This window comes from Nesoenas mayeri (genome assembly GCF_963082525.1).
Source record: "Nesoenas mayeri genome assembly, chromosome: 4".
Lineage (NCBI taxonomy): Eukaryota > Metazoa > Chordata > Aves > Columbiformes > Columbidae > Nesoenas > Nesoenas mayeri.
The window spans coordinates 58,267,713-58,290,164 of record NC_137540.1 but is presented as its reverse complement, the minus strand read 5'-3'; the positions used below and the strand labels follow the sequence as shown (position 1 = coordinate 58,290,164).

Sequence of the window (22,452 nt, the reverse complement as noted above, 5' to 3'; positions counted from 1 at the left end):
CTGATGGGACATTTTTTAGAATGTGATAAGTGTGAAATAGCCGGTAGTTTTATCAGTCTTGGTTACTGCCCACTCCTGCTAAAAAAAGGTTGATTGTGATCATTAAGTTGCAGGTAGGCAGTGCCTCTGGACTGTAAAATAGGAATGTTAGTGTGCAGTGATGAAAGCAAACTTTGCTCAACACCTGTCTATATATATTGCAGGTTTCAGTGGCTGCCCAGTTGATCTGTTCGCTCTGTTGTCTGGGAAGAAAGAAGCGGTAAGTAAGAATAACCAAGACAAAGTTTTCTTCTTTTTTTTTGTACTTGCTTAGATTATAATTCCAAAGCTCTGCTTTCACAGCTCAAGGAATAGCAACAGAACTGATGTGGGGAACTGGAGTGGACATGTGAAATGTCATCTGCTTGTTAGCATTTTCACCTTGTGTTCTTTCAACTGCATTTATATTTTAAGGAAGTGATAAAAAATTATAGTTCTAGGCACAAACTGGGCTACTTTTTGTCTGCAAGTAACTACATTTATTTTAATGGAATACAATAAATGAAAAAAGCATTGTATTAGTAGCTGTCAGAAATAAAACAAAACAAACTGCCTATACTATAAGAAAGTATTGTTTCAACTACTATTTGGATTGAAAAGAATTGAGATTTTAAGCCATAGTTATCAGTGGTATTGGATACTGGAAAATGTCTAGGATACGATTAATGAAACATTGGAAGGAAATACTGTCTATGTGTTAGCATAGATAGTGTGTAAAGTCTGTGTGCTGTGCTATGGCTGTGTCAGGCTATTCTTGATGGAAACATTTTCTTATGCTAATTTGGTTTGATACATGGAGGTAAAAGGAATACATTAGTCTAATGCAGTTAGCTCAACTAATGTAGCAGTAGGCAGAAATCAGCTGGTTTCTCAGTAACTTTTATTAGCAGCTCTTCCATTAGATCAGTAAGTCTTTTAAATTTCATTACTTTTTCCTCTCTTGATTCTTTACCCTGTATTTTGTGTTTGGGATGGGATAGATCTGTTGTATTTCGTTACTGATGGAATTGTTTCATTGTTGTTTTATTCTAAAAAAGTAATTGTTTTATTAAAATACCTAGCAGGTATTTCAAGCAGTTTAGTGATGTTTCTCTGCTCTGGCTCCTCAGTGTCCAGTGCTTTGCTTGGATGTGAATGCAAAAACTGATGTTTGGGATTTGTTTTCTCTCTGCACTGGCTTAGAAATTAGTTCTCTTTACTAGTTTGTTTTTTATATATGTATACATATATATATGTATTTTTTTTTTAATTAAGTTTTGCTGTGTGTTAGATTCAAACTTGGGAGCAGTAAGTCTCAGGCACGCATAGAAATAAACAGTGAGCACAATGCTAATTTTTTCTTAGCTTTCACATATCTAGTTTTTCCTTTGCCACCACGTTAGTTGAAAGGTTACATCCTGGCTAAGCCTGATAAGTTATTCAGAGGAAAAACCCCAAGGAAGCGGCTGGTGCCAGAGCAAATACGAGACTTGCTTCTAGCAAGGCTGAATCATTGCTGGTGTTTATTGAAGTCTTTGCCTGTTCTCTTGCACCTGGGGCTTTCTGGATGCCATGGAACAGGTTCTGTGGCCAAATTATCTACTGATGAAAAGCTACTGAATTAATTTGTGCTGGCTGAGGATACATAATGTGCTTCTGTATCCAAAATGATACATTTTGAGGGAGGGAAAAACCCAATATTTCTTCAAACTGTGTATAAGAAGGATTGCAATGTAGTTTGGTATTTACTCCTATGAAGTATGTGTGGTAAATATTTGTATTTACTAAGTCATATATCTGTTTAGCTGATAAATCCCGTTTTAACACAAAAAGCATAGCACAGTGGTGAACGACAAGAAAGTGATGTGTGTTTGTAGAAAAGCTGAGAGAGAGGGAGAGAGGAAGAGAGAGCAAAGTCTGGCTGAACCCAAAACCTGATTTGGAGCTGCTTAAGCAATCTGTAGGCACATGTATAGTCACATTGGCATCTGTAGTTGGTTTTGAAAATGCTGTTGTTTTCTCCAGAGCTTTTATTTCATCTTGTTCTGGCTGGGTCTGCTCACCTAGAGGTTAGATTTCTTTAAGGGTTACTGCTTTGTAGTTCTTATTTCAGGCACAACGTGGCCTTTCAGTGAGCTGTCACGGGTGGAGAGGTACAAACAATACCATCCAGGCATGTGCACTGGTAGTTCATACTCTCCATGTTAAGTACAGCAAAAAACAGATTTACAACTGTTTCTAATTTAAAACTGAAAAGCACCGAAACTGAAAAGCACTGAGAGTCTAGCCCTGCAACCGAGGCAATGCTGTTGCAGTCCAATGAGTCACCCAGGAATGCAATATAGGGCACCTGCGTGACACCTGGTGTTGCTCAGGTAATTCTCCAGAGATTTTAGCTCTTTGAAATGCTGCAGAGAGTGAGTGAATATGGCTGTAGATACCACAGGAGCCCACTTTGGTTTCGACTTTCTGTCACATTTTATTTCGTAATTTGAATGCCATCATTTCCATGTATCTCCTTCTTAGGAACCGGAGGTTTCAGTTTCTTTTGGAGTTAGAAAGGATGTCACATGTAGTTAGCATTTTCCGAAGGCGAGGAAAGACTATACTGACACCGAAAGGAGCACACACGGTGGTGTGAGAGGATTTGCTGCGAGGTTCACTGAAACGGACTGGATTACAGTTTGCCTAGGCATTAGTTTTCAGACCTTTGCAATATGCATAGCATATTTTGACCTGCCACTTTCAGGAGGAAATGAGCTCCCATTTCAGCACAGCTCCTAATAGGTGGATATCCAGAGCAACCGTGCTTATCCGGACGCAAGCTCCACAAATCCGCCCTGGGTGCAGGTATTCTGGGTGTAGGCATACCGGCTGCAGGCATCCCAGGTGCAGGCATTCTGGCTGAAGTCCTGCCAGCTGAGGCAGGAATGATACGCGTAGCACTGAGACACCTGGGCTGGCATGGGCATTGACAGAGCTCATCACTCCGGGCACCTCATCCAGCAATTGTGGCTCTCCTGCCTTTGGACCTGGACTGGTGCGTCCAGCTGAACCCAGCTCCTTGTTGTGGTGTGCATTGGTCATTGGCCCATCCTTTGCCTGTACTCTTAACGTGTTCCATTGCGGTATAGTTATGTCTTTGTTGTTCAAAATTAAGCTGCACTTAGGGTTCTCATTGTCATTTATATCTTGCATCAAATGATGTTGGTCTTTTATGCCACACTCCACGTCAGCCTTTCCAAAGGCAGAGGTAATATGGGCTGCCAGGGAATGATGCAGTTACCCCACTGCTCCAGCCCTCCGCAGCATCCAGATTTTCTTCTGAGCATTTTCTCAAGATGTTAATGTTTGTATTTGGGCCAAGGAAGAATTATTTGAAAGGAAAACTGTAGAATGTAGATCATCCTGTAGCACAGCGATTAATTAACAGTAAGTAGCTGTGGCCAGGACTCCAGTAAACAGAGTATCAAGTGGCTGTAAACTATCTTCTCAGCTGTTCCTCTTAACAAGAATTGGGATCTGGAGAAAGCTGACAGCTCTGATAGCACTGAAAGGGTCTAAATGGTTCTGCTTTCATCAGTCCTTGATACTAATCACACGGAATGGGCTGTTCTAGTAATACCTCTGCAAACCCAAATGCAGGAGGCAAATACTGTAAGGAACTCCAGTATTCAAGTTTACATTCCCAAATCAGAGGTTAGATAGGACTCATATGAATAATTGTTTATACATATGTATAAAAAAGCTTCCTCCACAGAGGCGGTCCACTCTCATTTTATGTTATTTAATCACGTAAAGCAAAACCAATAAGAACACATGACATACCTGTGGGATCCCAAGCACCTCAGGAATACGGGAGATGTTAGGAAGAAATGCCCTGCTTGAATGGGGAGAGTTTATTTAGGAGACAGAGGCTGAATGTCTGCTGAAGTTTTCAAGCTCCAGTTTCTCCAGTGGATGCAACAGCTCAGTTTCCATAGAGTAATCATCCAGGCTGAGTCCTTCCTTTCCATAATGAGCGTAACAGAAGATCTGTAAAAGTACTGGTGGCATCTCTAAAGCTGGTAGTGTCCAGTGTATTCTGGGTCTCTCCATGGAGGGGACATGTTGTCAATGCAACTTCACATCTGAATTTTCAACGCATTCTCATGAATGCATTTCACTTAAACAGCACTTGTGCTGAGTAGTTATTTTTCTTAGAGCTCTTTCAGTGCTGAACGTGTATAAATGAAACTTGTTTAACAAGACGGAGGTGTTCTGGCATGGGTGGGGCTTGGAGGTTGATCTGGCATGGGTGAAAATATGAGAATTTGCTCCAAGCAAATGGAAACTCGTGTTGAAACAAGCAAGAATTATTTTTTTCTGTCTGTTCTGAGATCTTTCGCTGTGTATCTTGGGAGCTGATCTGGATCTTTGACCACAGATAGAGAATGTGTAAAAGCATATCTTTTGCTAATGGGATTGTAGAATAATTTTTCCTGCTAGTGTGGAAGGGAAGATGCTCTTTTATTTGTGGAATGCCAGAAAACAATACTGTCCTCACTTACAGTAAGACATGAGTGATTTTGTGACATTTCCTTCCCAGCTAAAGGAGGAGGATGTGTGACTTATTGATGTGGACAGGGGTAAAACATTTTCACCATCAGCTACATAAAGGATTATGATTAAATGAACGATTAATTATATTGTCTTAGGGTGGCTGCTAAATGCAAGTGAACCGTGTTTGCAGGAGCATGATACCAACTCTGACACTGATTTTGGACGCTGGGCACAGGTGCCCTTTATACAAGGAGCATTGCAAGCAAATTAGCACATGGGTGTTTCAGCTGCGCAGGTGTCAGACGTGGTGGCCACAGGGCAGATTTGCCCATGGCACTGACCGACTTGCATGGCAGAGAGGGTGGAAGAGACAGATCAAGAGTGAGGCTTTTCTGGGTGGGGTTCACTTGTCCCATCCTTTCCATTGAGTTTTTGGTCACGCTGGCTGAACTAACCAACAGCCTTACAAGCCTGGAAGTATAGAAGTATTGTCTTATATTGCTGTGGCTCCCCGTGGTCACCTTCCCCCTCTTTCCTGTTCCTCCCTCTGGCTTCCGATATTGGTGAAGTAAATAAGTAGGACCCTTCCAGGTTTTGGTTCAAGGAACAGCTGTCTCTTCCCCTTGTGCCTGGTCTGTCACATGTGCTTGTATCTGTGCTGGCAGGATTTGGCCATGTGATGTCTTACTTTTAAAGTTATTATTTATTAATATTACAATGCATATCAAATGTGCTCAAAGGAGTCAGGAAGGAAGAGGTTCAGACAGAGAGCCTATGTGAGATGGGCGAGCCTGACCTTGCTGCCACTAACTCAGCTTCACTTGAAGCATCAGCTGTGAGTTGCAGGCAAATAAGAGTCGTTCAGCAAGCACCAATCTGGGGCTCGAAACTCAGGGTTCTTCCTCCACCTTGTCCAGGGTCACATTCACCTCCATGCTTCCATGGGAATGAACCAGTACAAGCAACAAGATTGTGTTCGGCATAGGCGTCCAAAGCTAGACTGTGCTTTAGGGAACAACTTTCTGTGCTGAGGTCTGTATGTTGAATTACCAACTTGATAAAGGCAGTCAGTTATATCCAGAAAGTAGAAGAAAGTAAAACAGTCTTCTGATGTTTTGCTGAAAGGAAATAAAAGGAATTAAAGAAAATAAATGCCTAAGATTTGGAAAGCAGAGTAATCTTTGCTTTCATGAGAGTTAAAAGTGAATAAAAATACAGGCATAAGATGGACTTTCTTTTTTTAATTGGCTAAACTGCACAAATAAATCAACTGTGTGATTTAAAAAAAATAATTGAGAAAACAATATTGCAAATGAAGGAATAATTAATAAAGATTAGCCAAAAGCTATGTTCAAGGACAAATTGCTTCCACTCTGTTTCCATCTCTTTTACTCTTAATCATATTTCTCACATACTCTGTTGTAAGCTGAATATGTTGACTCTATGTGCATTTTAATCAGCACTACATTGTTAGTCACAGATCATGGCTCCCTGGCCTGAGGTGGAAAAGCCTGAAACCAATAACTATATTGGGGACTCTTCGAAACAAAACCAGAACATGGCTGGGAAAGAAGGAGAAAATCACAAAGGTAATGTGTGCTCAGCTGTGACTTAAAGACATGTATGTTTTAGAGCTCCTTGGAGAAGATGGAAGGTAATTAAACAATTTTTAAATGTTCTATTTCATCAGGCAATGTGGCTTCACTTGGAAATAAAGGGGAAATTCAACCTGCATTTTCCACAATAGCCTTGATAGATGAGACAAGGCCAGAAGAAGATGACCCATGGGCTCTGCCGGAACTGCAGGACACTGGGGTCAAGTGGTCAGGTAGCCATTTCTCAGTAAATAAGTTACCTGCATTTATTTTTTCCATCATTCGTGCTCTCTTTGTCTCGGTTGTTTTTCTGAAATAATATTTGCCGAAAAATTGTATTTAAGATTTGAGGAGTTTTCAGATGTAGGCTTACACTCTGTCTCACCTTCCCCAACAGAGAATGGGAAATTATATTTATTCAATTAAGAAGAATCTGGAAATTATGCTGCTTACCCTCCTTAAAACACAGGGAGATATATGGAAAATAGTAAAAAAATAATATGATTTTATGTCCAGGCTCCTATTGGCCTTTCTTTACTCAATAATATGACTTTGTAAAATTGAGGGTAAATCTCAGGCTTCATAAGGGTTTTGTCATATATCAAAAGCTTTTACATGGTAAAACTGGGCATAGAATCAGAGAATAGTTTTGATTGGAAGGGACTTCAAACTTCATCTGATTTCAACCCCTCTGCCATGGGCCGGGACACCTTCCACTAGACCAGGTTGCTCAAAGCTCCATCCAGCCTGGCCTTGAACATTTCCAGGGATAGGGCATCCACAGCTTCTGTGAGCAGCCTGTTCTAGGGCCTCACCTCCCTCATGGTAAAGAATTCCTTCCTTATATCTAATTTAAGTCTTCCCTCTTTCAGTTTAAAGCCATTACCCCTTCTCCTGTCACTACATGCCCTTGTAAAAAGTGCCTCTCCAGTAAATGAACTACCTGGTTCTGCAGTTAAAATTTTATTAAGAAGAACATTCTTTCGGGTTTAATCACACAGGGGGGTCACAGTGTTGTCTTTGACTTTGTAGTCTCTGCTTGTGCAATAGACTGTTCCAGAGAGAACACCAGATACATCAAACAAGTCTTTTATGCATAATGTATTTGTTTTGCAGAACTGGATAGAAAAGGAAAAATAATTCGTGTACTCTACGGGATAGGGAAGTTTATTATGCTACTTGGATTACTCTACTTGTTCGTGTGTTCTCTGGATGTACTGAGCTCTGCTTTTCAACTAGTAGGAGGTATGAAATTGTCTAAATTATGAGGGATAAACTATGAATGAGGCAGTAAATTTCATCTGAGTGACTAAATTACCAGTATCACTCTTCAAGAACGTTATCCATAGATTTATGTCTTGAAATATAGATTCAGAGGGAAGTAGCCCTGATTGAAGACTGACCCTCATCTGTTTTAAAAGGCCTTTATGGCTCAAATTCCAAAGAGCTGTTGATGTAGGGGTTATTTGCCCCAATGTGTTAGTATGTTCCTGTTACTTTAGTGACCATTTACATGAATACATCTGTGTGTAAATCTGTCCCATGTGAAAGACATTTCAACAAGGTGAAATATGAAAATTATGCTCTTGATCAAAGCACTGAAATGTCCCCAAAATTCTTCAAAAATGAAAACTGTTGATGTGCATTTGTTTCATTTACCTGTCTCCAAGGGTTGAATTCTGCTGATGGATTCAGAAATGGTTATCTGAGAAATATGTGAGCTTCTGTGGAAGTATTTTGGATTTTTGGCAACAACAAATAAAAGAAAGCTAGAAGAACAGAATTACTGAGGATTATTAAAACATTTTTCCTTGATGCTATAACAGGCAGTAATAACATTTAGATCTATGTATGTGTGGGATTTTTGTCCTACAAGTCTTTCCTCGGCTGTGGTTTTATATAGTTCTCTGTAGAGTTCAGTAGAGCTTGTTTAATCACTGAAGTTAGAGAATATAAAGTATTCTTTGATAACTGAGAAGCTGAGAGTTCAGGATCTGAATTTGGATCCCGGGGTTACATCATCCTGTATGTCTTTTGTCTGTCAAGCATGGCTATATGCATATCAATTAAATGGTTGAATGATCTTTAATGCTCTGGTAATTTCTGTGGACTTCACCTTGCACTTCCCTCACTCTGAGAATGTGTTTTTTGTAGGTAAAGCTGCAGGGGACATTTTTCAGGATGATTCAGTGCTGTCTAATCCTGTTGCGGGATTGGTGATTGGAGTTCTGGTGACTGTTATGGTCCAAAGCTCCAGCACTTCTTCGTCCATTGTGGTCAGCATGGTGTCCTCCACATGTAAGTCTGCTTACAGTATCTTCCCAGAGATCACTCATAAGTCTTGGTCTGGGGCACAAACATGCCCACCTGTGTTGGAGTTGTAAAAGCTTTGAGTATGAGAGTAGAGGCTGCAGATAAAGATTTTCACAGCTGTTGCCATGATATAAAAACAAAATTTAAAAGTAACAACAACAATAATAATAGTAGTAGTAAGTCTGTAACTGCAATGAAAATCATTGGAAGCCTTGGCATTGAATACATTAATTTTGGAAGTATCTTCACAGTTTTCTCATGTTAGCTAGTTGCTGAACTTCATTTGTTTCTGTGGCATCAGTTCAAAATTCTGCAGTAAGTAGGAAAACACCTGGGAAGGAAGAGACTTTATATTACTCCAGCCCTCTAACGTGGTGAAAAGGGACAGCCATAGGCTGTCGTTTCAGTGGGGATCACAGGACTATGGGAGCACCAGGTTCCCAAGGGGCTTGATTAAAGCAAACGTATCTGGATTGGAGCACCAAATCCCAGTGACATCAAGGGAAGTCAGGGTTCTAGTGACATTAACGGATGTTAATTTTCATTGGAGCAAAGAGCTTGCTGATGATCAGATTTTTTCATTCAGTGCTTCCTTTTCTGCTTTTTAGTGCTGACTGTTCAATCAGCTATTCCTATCATAATGGGGGCAAACATTGGCACCTCAGTTACAAACACGATTGTGGCACTCATGCAAGCTGGGGACAGGAATGAATTTAGAAGGTATTGTACTTAAACACTAGATCTGAAAAGTTGCTTTTCTTCCTTCGTTGTAGGTTTTCTTCTATATTCCCTATCACTACTATAGCCATTCAACCTTTCTCTTGACTAAAATTTCAATGTCTAGTTAGGAAAGTCACAAACATGGCCATGGCCAAAGTATAATGCTGTCTGGATATATGGCTTTGTATACTTTAGGAAAACCATATTGGGTTCCTTTAAAAGTTTTGCGTTTCTTGTAAGAACCCACCATTTTTAACTGGATCTTGCACAAGGATAAATTTTCAACTGCTCTCTCTATACCACTCACATTTGATGATCTCTTTATTATGAGGGGCTGTACAAGAAGTAAATATTACAGTATCTTGGTCTATTCTCCTTAAAAGAGATATTGAAGGTTGTTTAAGTCTAGAGAAAGAAAGAGCTGGTAACTGTAGAGAAATGAAGTGTCTTGGCTCTCAAATATATACAGTGACAACTTTTAGACTGCTACTTGACATAGTTGCTGGGAGAACTCATGGCTTACTGGAGATGGGCAGTAAACTTGTGAGGGATAAGAGACTTTGGTACCTTGTCATTTGTGGCATACCAAACATATGAAATACACCTAGCCCAAGTATTTTTCTCCAAGATTTCCTGTCCTGTGCTATTGTTGTGCTATTCTCTGTCACTTAAATTCCAGTGCCAAAGTAGCGTATTAGTATCTGTTCAGGAAAAGAATTTAAATAATAACAAGAAAGAAGCTGATTTTTAACATTCATTAACACCATTAACAACCACTGCAATCTGTAAATTGAAGGTGGTAGCACTATCCATTTTGTTGGCCTACTTTGAATGTTCCCCGTGATTTACCCTCAAGCAGTTTTTCAGTGAGAACTTAAATTACAGGATTAGCATTTTGAGGAGTTTTTCCTCCACATTTTCTTCCTTCATAACAATTTAAGGAGCTATATTTTAAAACAAATACAGGCAGGTTGCAGAGAATTAAGAGGACCACAAGCAGCTACTAGGAAGGTGGGAAAAAGTGCCTCTGAGGGAAGAGCTATGGTTCCTCAGGCTCTGGAGGAGAAGCTAGAAGGGAACTGTAAACCAACAATTTGCAAGAACATGTGAGACGGCTGCAAAGAGCCATCTTCCGCTATGAGTCAGGGAGAACAGGTGCCAGAGGCAACTCCTGGCTGAGGATTAAAAATGTACCAGAAATGCGTGAGAAGCAAAAGCAAAGGTAGGCTGTACAGCCAATTCTTTCTTCAGACAAGTACTCTTAGCAACCTCCTGTTAAGGATCACTTTTGCCTTTTCTAGTTTGTCTAATTTCACTCACTTGGCTGGCTCTTTCACTGGGTCAATGGTGTGGAGATGACTTAGTGCTCTATAGCAAAGCAACCATCTCCTGTGACCCCAGAAATGGAATGACTCCCATCTTGAAATGGGCTTCATCCCCACCTGTATGATTTCATATTTAATTGATGTTGTGCACATGTTGTTTAATTAAAAGCAGCTCTGTTGTTTAATTTATTCTTGCAGGGCCTTTGCTGGGGCAACAATCCATGATTTCTTTAACTGGCTTGCTGTGTTTGTGCTGTTGCCCATTGAAGTAATTTCTGGCTATCTTTACCATCTCACCAATGTTATAGTTGAGTCCTTTCATCTTGAAAGTGGTGAGGATGCCCCTGAGCTACTGAAAGTTATCACAGACCCCTTTACAAAGCTCATAATTGAGGTAAGTTCTTTCTCTCTTCAGGGAAGGTGCTTACTTGGTTTATACACAGCTCATCAGAGTATGAGGGAGGGGCTTCCACTCACTTCCCTCTGTCCTAGGGGTAAAGCTCATTAGCAGAAGGATTCTTCTTTTTATTGACATTTCATAACACCTCAGCTCCATGTTTTCTGTTTCCCCCACATTTCAGCTCCTCCTAGCTAGGAGGACTGGGAAGGCAGGTGAGGATAACTACAGTCACACGGGATGGATGGGATGGCAGCCTGTTGCCTAGACATTGGCAGGTAGTACTAGCTGAGAGAACCTAGCACACCTAGAAGATCTGCATAAGACTTGAAGACACTACACTGAAATTATGGGAAACTCAGGCACATCTAAAGGGACAGCTGGAGGCCAAAGGGGATGCACATGTCTCCTAAAGTGACAGTAAATGCGTTTAGGCTGTTGTGTCATTGTAGTTATTTAAACAGAAAGGGTGAGATGAGGTGGTGGGTGATTTGGGGAAAATGAGACATGGTGTTTGTTCACGTAGAGTTGTGCCTTTTTCTGGGAGTAAACCCACTCCTACCTATCGGGCAACAGCTCCAGTTTTAGAGATGATCCTGCATGCTTTATGTGGTTGAGCTTCCAAAGAGACTTCTTTGAGAAGAGCTGAACAGTGTGATGCAAGTTGGAATTTTTTTTTTTTTTTTTAATAGCTTGATAAATCAGTCATAAATGCAATTGCTACAAATGATGAATCAGCAAAAAACAAAAGCCTGGTAAAGATTTGGTGCATAACTGAAACCAATGTGGTGAGTATTATGATAAATTCATTGTCAGGCTTCTCAGGAATTATATTACTTATCTGTAGCTGATAATCCTTATCATAGAACTGTGAAATTAGATTTTAAAAGAAATTTTCAGCAGAAAAAGAATGAAAACAATTTAATGTCGTTTTTCTCTACTTAAAGTGAGGATGTCATACCAGTGGTGGGCTTGACGTGGTTGCTTTTGGTACCACGCAGGCTCTTGCTTATCGGAAATGGTGGTTTGGAGCCATGCCTTTCACATCCAAATGCCTTTAAATTTTGATACTCCTACTGACTCCCTGAAAGTGGAAAAAATCTGCAATATAGGCCAAAGAATATATATTTTTGGCTACCATTTATCTATTGATCTAGCCAGTTTAATCTTCCGTGTGTTAGTATGATGTGGTGGCAGCTGGTTACTTCCAGCTTTCCTGGAAGACTGCCCTCAGAGAAAGCCTCTGTGTGGGCCAAATCCTGTTCTTCACCCCAGCAACACTGCAGCTGGAAGGAATCTGCTGACCAAATTGACACCAATGACTGTTTTGGTGGAGTGTGGAGCTGAGTGTTTGGTTTGTGTTGTTCAGCTAACTAACAATTAGAGCATTAAATATCCCTTGGATCTCTAATGAGACTATTCTACTTGTTAGTATGTATATAAGGTAATTCCCGAAGTCCTGAGGCAGAAGATACTCAAGGACATATAGCGGAGGTTAAAATTAAGTGCTTGGGTTTTTAAAGGAGCCCAGCTCCTGTTGAATGATGGTCTGGATGGCTAGTGAAACACTAGCTAGGTAGACAGTGCTGGGAGCAGAGCTGTGCTAATGTGAAACTGCTCAGGTTATGCTGTGGAGGAGCTGGGTATTTCATCTCAGGGGAGACGTGATGCTCCCAGACCCCAGTCAGCACTTGGCTACCCCTTCCCTGCCTGGGCAGCAAGGTCAGACCCCTGAGTCCTACAGTCCTCCCACTCCTAGAAGACAAGCACCTACCTGGAAAGTGTAGGCTGAGTGTTACATTTCCATATACACAATTCTTTCTGTGCTTGTCTATATTTTGGCTGTGTAACTACTACCCAAGCATATAGTCAAATTACAAAAACACATGAAACCCCTACAAGCTTGACTTGAGCTTGGCAGGGGGAAGAGGAAGATTGTTTAAATGATTTACATTCCTAGTGGGTTAAAGTAATTCTTGGCAAAAAAAATGATTAAACAGACTGATGGCAGGGATAAATACATGCAGACCCCATATGTTTAAAGCAAGACATAAGGGTAAACATTCTGATCTGATGCAGCTGCTTTGAAGCTCAGATGGCTCAAAAATTTCAGGAAGGCAAGAAAAAAACATTACATTGTGTTTGTAGAGGCAGATGTGTCGAGGCAGACTGGAGACCAGGTACTCCCTGGAGATGCTGGGGCATTGGATCCAACCTCAGCTTCACCCATCAGCTGGAGCAAGAGTGCAAATGTGGGTGTCTGCAGGCAGTGCCCAGCAAGAAAATATGATTTCTCTATCTCCATTTTAGCAAAAAACTATCACTTGAACATGTCCTTAAGATACGTCCTGTTCAGCAGTGTGGTTCAGAGTCCATTTGGCCATTAGCTGCTCTTGTAGGGAAGTATTCTGTCAGCAAACTGTTCCTCTATCTGCATAACAACTTTTGGACCTGGCATCAGAATGCAATACATCTGGGCTAGGAGCTCTTAGAAGCGAAGTTTTATTGCAGTATAAACAGTAATTCAGGTTCAGCTCAGAAATACCAATGATAATCATAGTGATAGTAATTATTTCTTAAGTAGCATTTGACCTGTAGAAAGGGAAGTAGTAGCAGCACTTCAGATTCTACAGATAGAAAATGAGGCACAAAAGGGCAGTGTGAGCAGCTTGTGCTCATCCAGCAACAGAGTCTACACTAGTATTGTAGCATTCTGAATTGCAGACCCATGTAGTACTTACCAGACCATTAGCTGCAGCTAAGATGACAGTAAAGGGGTCTTTCTTTGACCCGAGGAAGCTGTGTCACTGGCTGGAGAAGGAATGCCGCTGCTGCTGCTGGGCATCAGCCTCTTTCTACAGACTCTGACATCATTAGTTAAGGTTCTTAGCTACTGATGACTTGGTGCTATGGTTATTACAATGAAAAAGGTTTCAGGGGCATTTTAATTTTTAAATGCTGTATTGATTGACTTAAGTAACAGCACAACCATTTATTTTAAGAATGTAAAAAAAATTGTCATCTTTGTAGTGCCAACTTACAAATCCACCTTTAGCTGATGAATGCTTGGTTTCAGTAAAAACCTAGAACTTTGGATGAGCTCTTATTGAACTGTTGTAAGTGACTGAAGTATCTGCTTTGGTAATCTTTAGACACTGCAGAATGTCACAATTCCACCTTCAGAAAACTGCACAACTCCTGACCTTTGCTGGTCTGAAGGAAATTCAACGTGGACCATTAAGAATGTAACTGAAACAGAAAATATCAGTAAATGTAAGTAGCAGAACTATTTCTGCTTCAGTAATATCTTTACAAATGTATGGTGATAACAGACCATTTCAGAGGTACATCAAGAGGCACTCACCTGTATATGAACACAAGGGGCAACCAGAGCAGCCCCTGCTCTGTTACAGCTTCACAGCTGGAGTTACCAGCATCACTGTGATATCTGGCTGCAGATGGGGCTCTTTCCATGCTCCCTGATACCAGTAATTGAGGTCTTCAGTATCATGTCACCCTCACTGTTCAAGTGACTTGGAGGTACAGTTACTTTGCTGTAATGGTTGCTTGGATATTTCCATCCTTGTGCGTGCCCTACAGGACTTGGAACAGCCCTTCTCAGGCACACAGCCACCTCTGGGAAGAGCTGACTCACCATCTGGCTCAGCACAGCAAAATTTTCTCACACCGTTGTATTGCCTTCTCTTGCACATGGTCACCCAGCTCGTGCCAGCCCTGCAGGGGTGCCTAATGTGTATTTTATAAGTGTGCCCATACAAGAGCCCCTCTTGGCCCCCTCAGATATGGCTTTTGTGGAGTGGAGGAGGTGGCATTTTTGGTCTTTGCATCAGCTGCTCAAGCTGTGAGTGCTTTGGTCCCATTTTCTTAGAGGCATGTATGAAAACCAGAGCTGGGCTTGGGATCAGAAGCAAAAATGTAGCTGGCCCAATTAATTTTCCTTTTATTTTTTCAGGCAAGCATCTGTTTACAGACTCAGACCTGCCTGATCTTGCCATCGGTCTCATCCTTCTGGCTTTGTCTCTGCTTGTTCTGTGCTCCTGTTTGGTGATGATCGTTAAGCTATTAAACTCTGTGCTTAAAGGACAAGTGGCGAGCGTTATCAAGAAGACAATAAACACTGGTAATTATCTGCTTTTCCTGAAGATTGTTTTCAGGAATGACAAGGACATTGAGCACATTTATTGATATCTCCTGTTCTGGCAGATATTATAGAATAATTTAAGGAAAAAAAGTATTAAACTAAAATCACACCTGCCCCAACATTTTTTCTCCTCAGCATGTTATTTTCTTTATTTAAAAAAATCTATTAGTGAACAGCTTGCTTGTGAACTGCAGCAGATTAACAGCAACAGAGACCAAAGTCCAGGCTCTGTTTCTTGATGTATAATCATTAGCTGTTAGAAATGTAACATTCCGAGCCTCAAAGATAGCACCAAAGTGGTGAGATCCTGATTGCCTGCTCTGGCACAGAGTCTGCATGTTTTTTCTAAAGTAAGTTGAAAGAAGTTTGTAGTGATTAATAATCTAATACCTTTTGTTTGCCCTATTCCACTCCTTTAACCCTCTTTTCAGTAGGATAAGACAGCCCTGAATAGTGGTACTTGCTGTCTTTCCCTGTGTTCTCCAGCTGCTTTTTCATCCTGGATCCATTGAGTGCAAATGTTGTTGTGGTAGTGGTTTTTTTGTTGTTGTTTGTTTGTTTTTGTTTGTTTGTTTGTTTGTTGTTGTTTTTGTTGTTGTTGTTGTTGATGGGGTTTTTTTTAGTTTTTGTTTGGTTTTGTTTGGTGTTTTGTTTGTTTGTGGGTTTTTGTTTGTTTTTCTTCACTTGACTGATTTTTCTTCATCCTCCTTTGAATGGAGGGAGGGGAGTCCTGGTACATCTCTGGTTATGGTTGCAGAGAGGGTTCACAGAAATGGAGAAGGCAACAAAGTGGTCCCCATACTGTCTTCTCTTTTCCTGGGCAAAGTAGACTGCCTGAATCAAAAACAAGGGTTAGAAAGTAATCAGCTGCCAGTTACTGTTCATTTGGGACCTAGTCTGTCTTCCTCTGTGTCTTCCCAACTGAGTAATTCCTGACTTACCAGCTCACTCATAAATGTGCAGAATACAGGGGACTATTGTGCCTAGTTTATCTAATCAGTGTGATTAGCTTTTCTTTGCAAAAGTTAACAAGTGGATTGTTAGGAGGTGATCAGCTTGGAAATAGTTAAAACAACTTTGCTTTCTCAGGATGGTCTTCTGAAGATCCATCCATGTTGTAGTTGCTTGGTTGCCAAAACCAAGACACTCTGGACACTTAGAAGGTGTTGTGTTGAGCTCTGTGGAAACATGTCTGGTACTTGATTGTATTACAACATAAATGCCACCTTGGGTCAGCACAAATGTCTCGCTAGCCTAGTATCCACCTCTAAGTGTGTTTGGTGGTTGAAAGCTAGAGATGGAGTACTGGTAAAGTAGAGTAGCAGAACTGACTCTGAGACAAAATCGTCATGTAAGAGTATTGGAACAGGAGGCTCTTCAGGAGGGACAGGGAGGGGAGATGAGGAAGAGGTGTCACCCTCTATGTCAATGACCAGCTGGAGTGCATGGAGGTCCACCTGGGGATGGATGAGAAGCTGGCTGAGAGTCATGGGTCAGAATTAAAGGGAAAGTAGGGACAGATGATGTTATAGTGGGGATCTACTACAGGCACCTGACCAGGAAGACCAAGTGGATGAGGCCCTCTGTAGACAGATAGGAGCAGCCTCATGTTCACAAGCCCTGGTCTTCATGCCATCCAGAGGGACCTTGACAAGCTTGACAGGTGGGCCTATGTGAACCTCATAAAGTTCAGCAAGGCCATGTGCAAGTTCCTGCACATGATTGGGGCAATGTCCAGTATCAATACAGGCTGGGGGATGAAGGGATTGAGAGCAGCCCGGAGGAGAAGGACTTGGAGGTGTTGGTTGACGAGAAGCTCAACATGACCTGGCAATGTGCGCTTGCAACCCAGAAAGCCAGCTGTATCCTGGGCTGCATCAAAAGAAGTGTGACCAGCAGGTTGAGGGAAGTGAAGACTTTTTACAAGGGGTAATAGCTTTAAACTGAAAAAAAGATTTAGATTAGATAGAAGAAAATCTTCACCATGAGGGTGATGAAAGACTGGAACCGGCTGCCCAGATACGTTGTGGATGCTCCATCCCTGGAAGTGTTCAAGGCCAGGTTGGTTGGGGCTTTGGGCAACCTGGTCTAGTGGAAGGTGTCCCTGCCCATAGCAGGGGGCTTGGAATCTTGGGATCTTTAAGGCCCCTTCCAGTCCAGACCATTCTATGCATCTATAAACAGACAATAAGTAAGCAGCATATTTACTTCTGAAATACTTAATAGTCTTTTCACCATTGTGGTACTATGTGATCCTAAAGACAATGTTCTCCCTCTTATTTTTTTAGATTTCCCATTTCCTTTCACTTGGCTAGCTGGATACCTGGCTATGCTTGCAGGGGCTGGCATGACCTTCGTTGTCCAAAGCAGTTCTGTTTTCACATCTGCAATTACACCCCTTGTTGGTGAGTTGTCAATACTGTGTTCTTTATCCCATGTTTTATCTTGTCCACCATTCTGAAACCACTCAATACTATTTACTTTCTCCTAGGCATTGGCGTTATAAGCATTGAGCGTTGTTATCCCCTTACCTTGGGAGCTAACATTGGCACAACCACAACAGCTATACTTGCAGCTTTAGCAAGTCCAGGGAGTACATTAAAGTATTCACTGCAGGTCAGTATAAACCAATGCTTCCTTGACTTCATTTAGAAGTTGCAACTTTTTTGAAGAAAAAAATGACAAAATTTGCTGTGACGCAAATATGCCATGGATGTCATGCTTGATTTTGATCTATTAATGGCAGCTCATTAATTATATAGTTATATAGTAAAATATATTAATTATATAGTTATATAATAAAATTAATTATATAGTTATATAGTAAAATCTTGCTTTCATAAATTAGGTTTGATCTGATTGAATTAATTCAGAGTTGAGATAGGGTTGGCCACTTGTCCCCTTGAGCTTGGAATTCAGTGCAGTCATCTCTGACAGCCCTCTGAGGTAGTTCCCTATGAGGGTTACTAATTTCTGTAAGTTCCCTTCTCAGGACCCTAACTCTGTTCATGCATATGGACGTAGGGACTTCTGTAACCTAAGTGGAGGCTGTACAACCCATAGGACGGCAAGCTGTCTTCTTACTTGGGGTTGCAGTGAGCATCGTGGCACCCATTTTGTCATTGTAAATCTAATCTGAGTGGGTTTTATTTAATTCTTTGTTACCTCTGACTACTTGAAAAGTAGGAAGCCTGGCTGTCGAGGGTTTAGATTGTGGGGTGACAATAAAACCCTGGCAGATGTATTGTTAACCGCCTCCCCCCTCACACACTTCCCCCTTTTGCCCCTCCCTCTCCCCCTTCCCACTAAGGAGAGGTGATCGGGAGGGAAAGAAGGACAGAGAGAAGAGAGATGGAAAAATTAAAGATGTTTTACTAATGCTACTAATAAGAATAGAGAAAATAATACAAAATATACAAAACCAATCTTGAAAGTCTCAACAACTGTAGAGCCGGCACCCAAAGTCCTGGATTGGACTCTGCAGCCAACCGGATCTGGATTCAGTCTCTCACTAGGCCTCAGTTCGCAGGGACGACTAGCAAGGTCCTCTCCTAATGTCAGCCATGAGGAAAAGAGGGAAAAAGGGACGAGATCCTCGTGATCTCCCACTTTTATATGAAGGATTCACGTGAAAGGAATGTTATACACAGTTGGTCAGTTTCTTGGTCACTTGTTTCTCGTCGCCCCTCTCGCGAGATGTCCATTCATGCTTATCAGTAAGTTTGCATTCCATTGCTAGGTTTACCAAAACATGTGTCTGGTTCTCCAGGAAAATGCAGTTAATATGAAGCTTTAGCTGACAGGCCAATTCACTAAAAGAGAAACTTGTTTTTAACAAAACCAGGACACTGGCTTTGGGCTCCCATTTAACACCTGGTAAAGAACATTCCAGGTAGCAGATAACATTTGAATGAACCCTCTACATCAAAGAGTGAAAAGATAATGAAGTTTCCTTTGTGCATAGGATGAATGTTTTTTACTTGCCACAATAAATCAATAAAATTACAGAAGTTATTTTATCGTCCTGAGGCATGATAGAATAGATGTAATCACGAGAAAATACTATCTTGACCAAGCTCAGATTTCATGATAAGTTGCTGTTTTTGTAACACGCTTTAAAAATAAACCCCTGTGCTTTCATGTTTATTGTAGTCTGATAACAGTTACAGAATGAAAATAAGGTGAGCAGGGAGTGTACTGTTTTATTTGGTATATGCTCATTCTCTCTAAGCAACTTCTGAAAGCTTTATCAAGTAGATGTCTCTTGATGCTTATTTTTGGAATAAAAAGCAAACAAAACAGTTTTGAAGCATGTGAGTCAAACAATTATCAAAGACCCAGACAAAGTCCCATTCCAAGAATCTCCTCAGTGTCCTATAAACTTTTAACTAATTTTTGGAAAATCTGGGTTTGTACCATTAGCAATTTCTCAGTAGCCTGTATGCAATAAATAATTTACACTTCCCATATTTACATTGGAAACTGATGGATGCAGAACCCAATAATGAATAGTTTTTGTGGAGTTCTCATGACTTACTAACAACAGGACTCTTTCGTGATAGCTGTTTGCTTTGTCAGCTTTATTTCTTATGTACTTCATTTCTTGCAATTTTTTAGGCTGAATTTTAAGACTTGCCCATCTGTGGGGAGACACATGGTCCCCTCTAGGCTTGTCCTGTTTCCAGGTGCTGTCCCCTGTTTGTAGGCTGTGATCCGTATGTTTGAGGTATTACCAAGTCCTTGCTTGGTGCTAGGAGAGGCCCTGCAGTGAAATAGCATGAAAGAGAAGAAAAAACAGTGGAAATCAAGGGAAGGGAAATGACAGAGTCTTAGTGCCATCGGAAGTGATCATGCAAGCAGGAGCATTTAACGTCATTTTACTCAATGAACTTCTCAAATGTTTTTGCTTTCAGATTGCCTTGTGCCACTTTTTCTTCAATGTCTCTGGAATTATTCTGTTTTACCCACTACCTTATACCCGGCTGCCAATCCGCATGGCCAAGACTTTGGGAAACACAACAGCCAAGTACAGATGGTTTGCTATATTTTATCTTCTCATCTGCTTCTTTCTTTTGCCTTTGTTTGTATTTGGTCTGTCACTGGCAGGCTGGCCAGTCCTTTTAGGTGTTTGCCTTCCCCTTCTTGCTCTTTTTATTGCTGTGGTTGTAATTAATGTTATGCAGTCAAGGAAACCACATTCACTGCCGGAGAAGCTCCAAAACTGGGATTTCCTACCCATCTGGATGCACTCCCTAGAGCCCTGGGACAATATAATTATGTCTATGCTCGCCTTTTGTGGGAAACACTGCTGTGGCTTCTGCAAGTGCTGCAAAGTCAATGCAGAGCAGGAGGGTGCCAAAGACAACCAGCTAAAAACTATGGAGGTTTACGAAAACACCATTGCAATGGCTGATGAAGAAAGAGGTGGAAGAAGAGCACCAGCTGCAGCTTGTGTTGACAAAACAGGCACAAACAACACAGCCTTATAGTAGTGGATCGACCCATATTAGCAGAGATACAGCATAGGACAGTCAGGCTCTTGAAAACCACCTTGGACAATGCACTGAGAAGAGAACGAATACTTTGTCAGGTTCCTGCAGCCAGCGATATGTCACTTATTCACTTATCAAGAAGTGGAGTCAAACAAGCTTGACAGAGCCCCTAGAAAATCTATGGTCTGTTGAAAAGCCTTGCTTACAGAGGATCTACTATGTGGTACCTTCATCAGATGCTATCAGTAGCAAACAAAAGAAATCCTGATGTAGTCCCATGAAGAGAGGGATGAAAGGAGTGATGATCAATTCAAACTTGATTAAAAAATAAACAACCAACCAATGCACTTGTAGAACAGCCTTTCTGACCTACTGGCTTATTAAGCAGAAGTTAGTTTACAATACCTAAAAAGATCTGGAAATGGAAAAAAGAAAGAATAAAAAAGAGACTCCTAATGTTTTCATTGTCCTGTTTGCAGTGGTCAAAATGGAAAACTGTAGTTTTCCCACTACGGACCAAATCTGTTATGTAAATGGAGGAAAATGAAATGTTGGGACATCCTTCAGAAGCTCTGGGAATCCTACTCTGGCATAAGAATATGTACAAACCCCTTTTGATCAACCTCTGTCTCCTTTAATACTGGGGACAGGAATGATGATCTTTTATTATCTCAAGCTAAAGGCTAAAAAAAGTAATTGCTGATCCCGCTGCCTGATGAAGGTTAAGCACTGGGTTTGGAGACACTGGGTGGCTACCAAAGGCCTTGATGGACTCAGGATGTGGTTGTGCAACCATTCCTCTTTCTAGATTGTCCTCCTCAGTCCTTTTCACCTTGTGGCCCCACAGTCAGAGGTATGGTGCAGGAGGGAGGACGAGTGGCCAGTGTAGGGGAGGAGATGGCCACCCAAGCCTGGGCTGGTACCAAGAGATTTGTGTGCAACTGTGGCTCCATTTGGCTGAGCCACAAAATGACCTTTCAGAGTAGTGGTGGAGACTGGCTCTAGAGCTACAAAAGAAGGAATCTGGAGAGAAGCTTGTGGCTAGCGCAGGACACAGGGTAACGTTTACTGTAGAAAAACGAGTGTTCACTCTGCACCACCATTTTCTGCTCTGAACCACCCTCCTTGGAAATAATGTGAATTTCAGTGGTAATTGTATGTAGCAATCCAAATCCTGCCCCCCCAAAATCTGTAAGTAGTGTAGTCACTATCGTATGTAGTCAACGCACAGGTAGTATAGCACTTGGTAGGTAGCTGCTTGTGCTCAAATCTTACTGTTACTGATATTTTAATAAATGCTTTTGAGGCTGCTGTGAACCATGGGCTGACAAAAGGCATAATTTCAATGGCAGAAAAAGACCATTTCAGAGATGCACAGAAGGCCAGTTCTGCTGGTCTTCAGTAGCTTCGATATCAGTGAGCATGGGATAAAATCTGAAGTCCAACCACTGACCTTAAAACAGATCAGGTGACTGAGTATAGGGTGTCAGTTAAAACCAGTTTACATGGCTGAGTTGTAGATTAAATTTGCAATGGAAGTGCTGAAAAGACCCTTAGTGTAACGTAGCCACTCAGTGCTGCTAGAACACATTTACTTTTCTGCAGAGCTCTGGAATTCAGTAGGCTGAATTTGGCTATCAGGTAAATATGTATATTTTAGAAGTGAAAATTGTTTTAATTTACTTTTTTTAACTGACACCTAAGTTGGCAAACTATGTTGCTGAAAATGTGTTTGCAAATTACATTCATACTGAGATTCAGACTGTTTCTGTAATTGTGAGCCAGTGACAAAATGCTTAGGATCAGAGTGAATTTCCAGAAGCATCTAGTTTTGGTATAGTTCTGCTCTTTTGGGGTTTAGTAGCAGAGAGCAGAGTTATGTCAAACT

General features: G+C 41.2%; 1 protein-coding gene across 1 annotated transcript; it reads left to right on the top strand.

Moving 5' to 3' along the window:
* Positions 1-208: 208 nt before the first annotated feature.
* SLC34A2 (solute carrier family 34 member 2) lies at positions 209-20,561 on the top strand (the record flags this gene model as incomplete). The annotated part of the gene is made up of 13 exons (XM_080343606.1): positions 209-259; positions 6,035-6,149; positions 6,251-6,388; positions 7,272-7,400; positions 8,310-8,453; positions 9,077-9,188; positions 10,712-10,907; positions 11,603-11,698; positions 14,063-14,183; positions 14,884-15,051; positions 17,361-17,477; positions 17,564-17,688; positions 19,986-20,561. The coding sequence occupies exons 2-13, from the start codon at positions 6,044-6,046 to the stop codon at positions 20,559-20,561; spliced, it is 2,028 nt and encodes a 675-aa protein (XP_080199732.1). The 5' UTR covers positions 209-259; positions 6,035-6,043.
* Between the last annotated feature and the right edge of the window lie 1,891 nt (positions 20,562-22,452).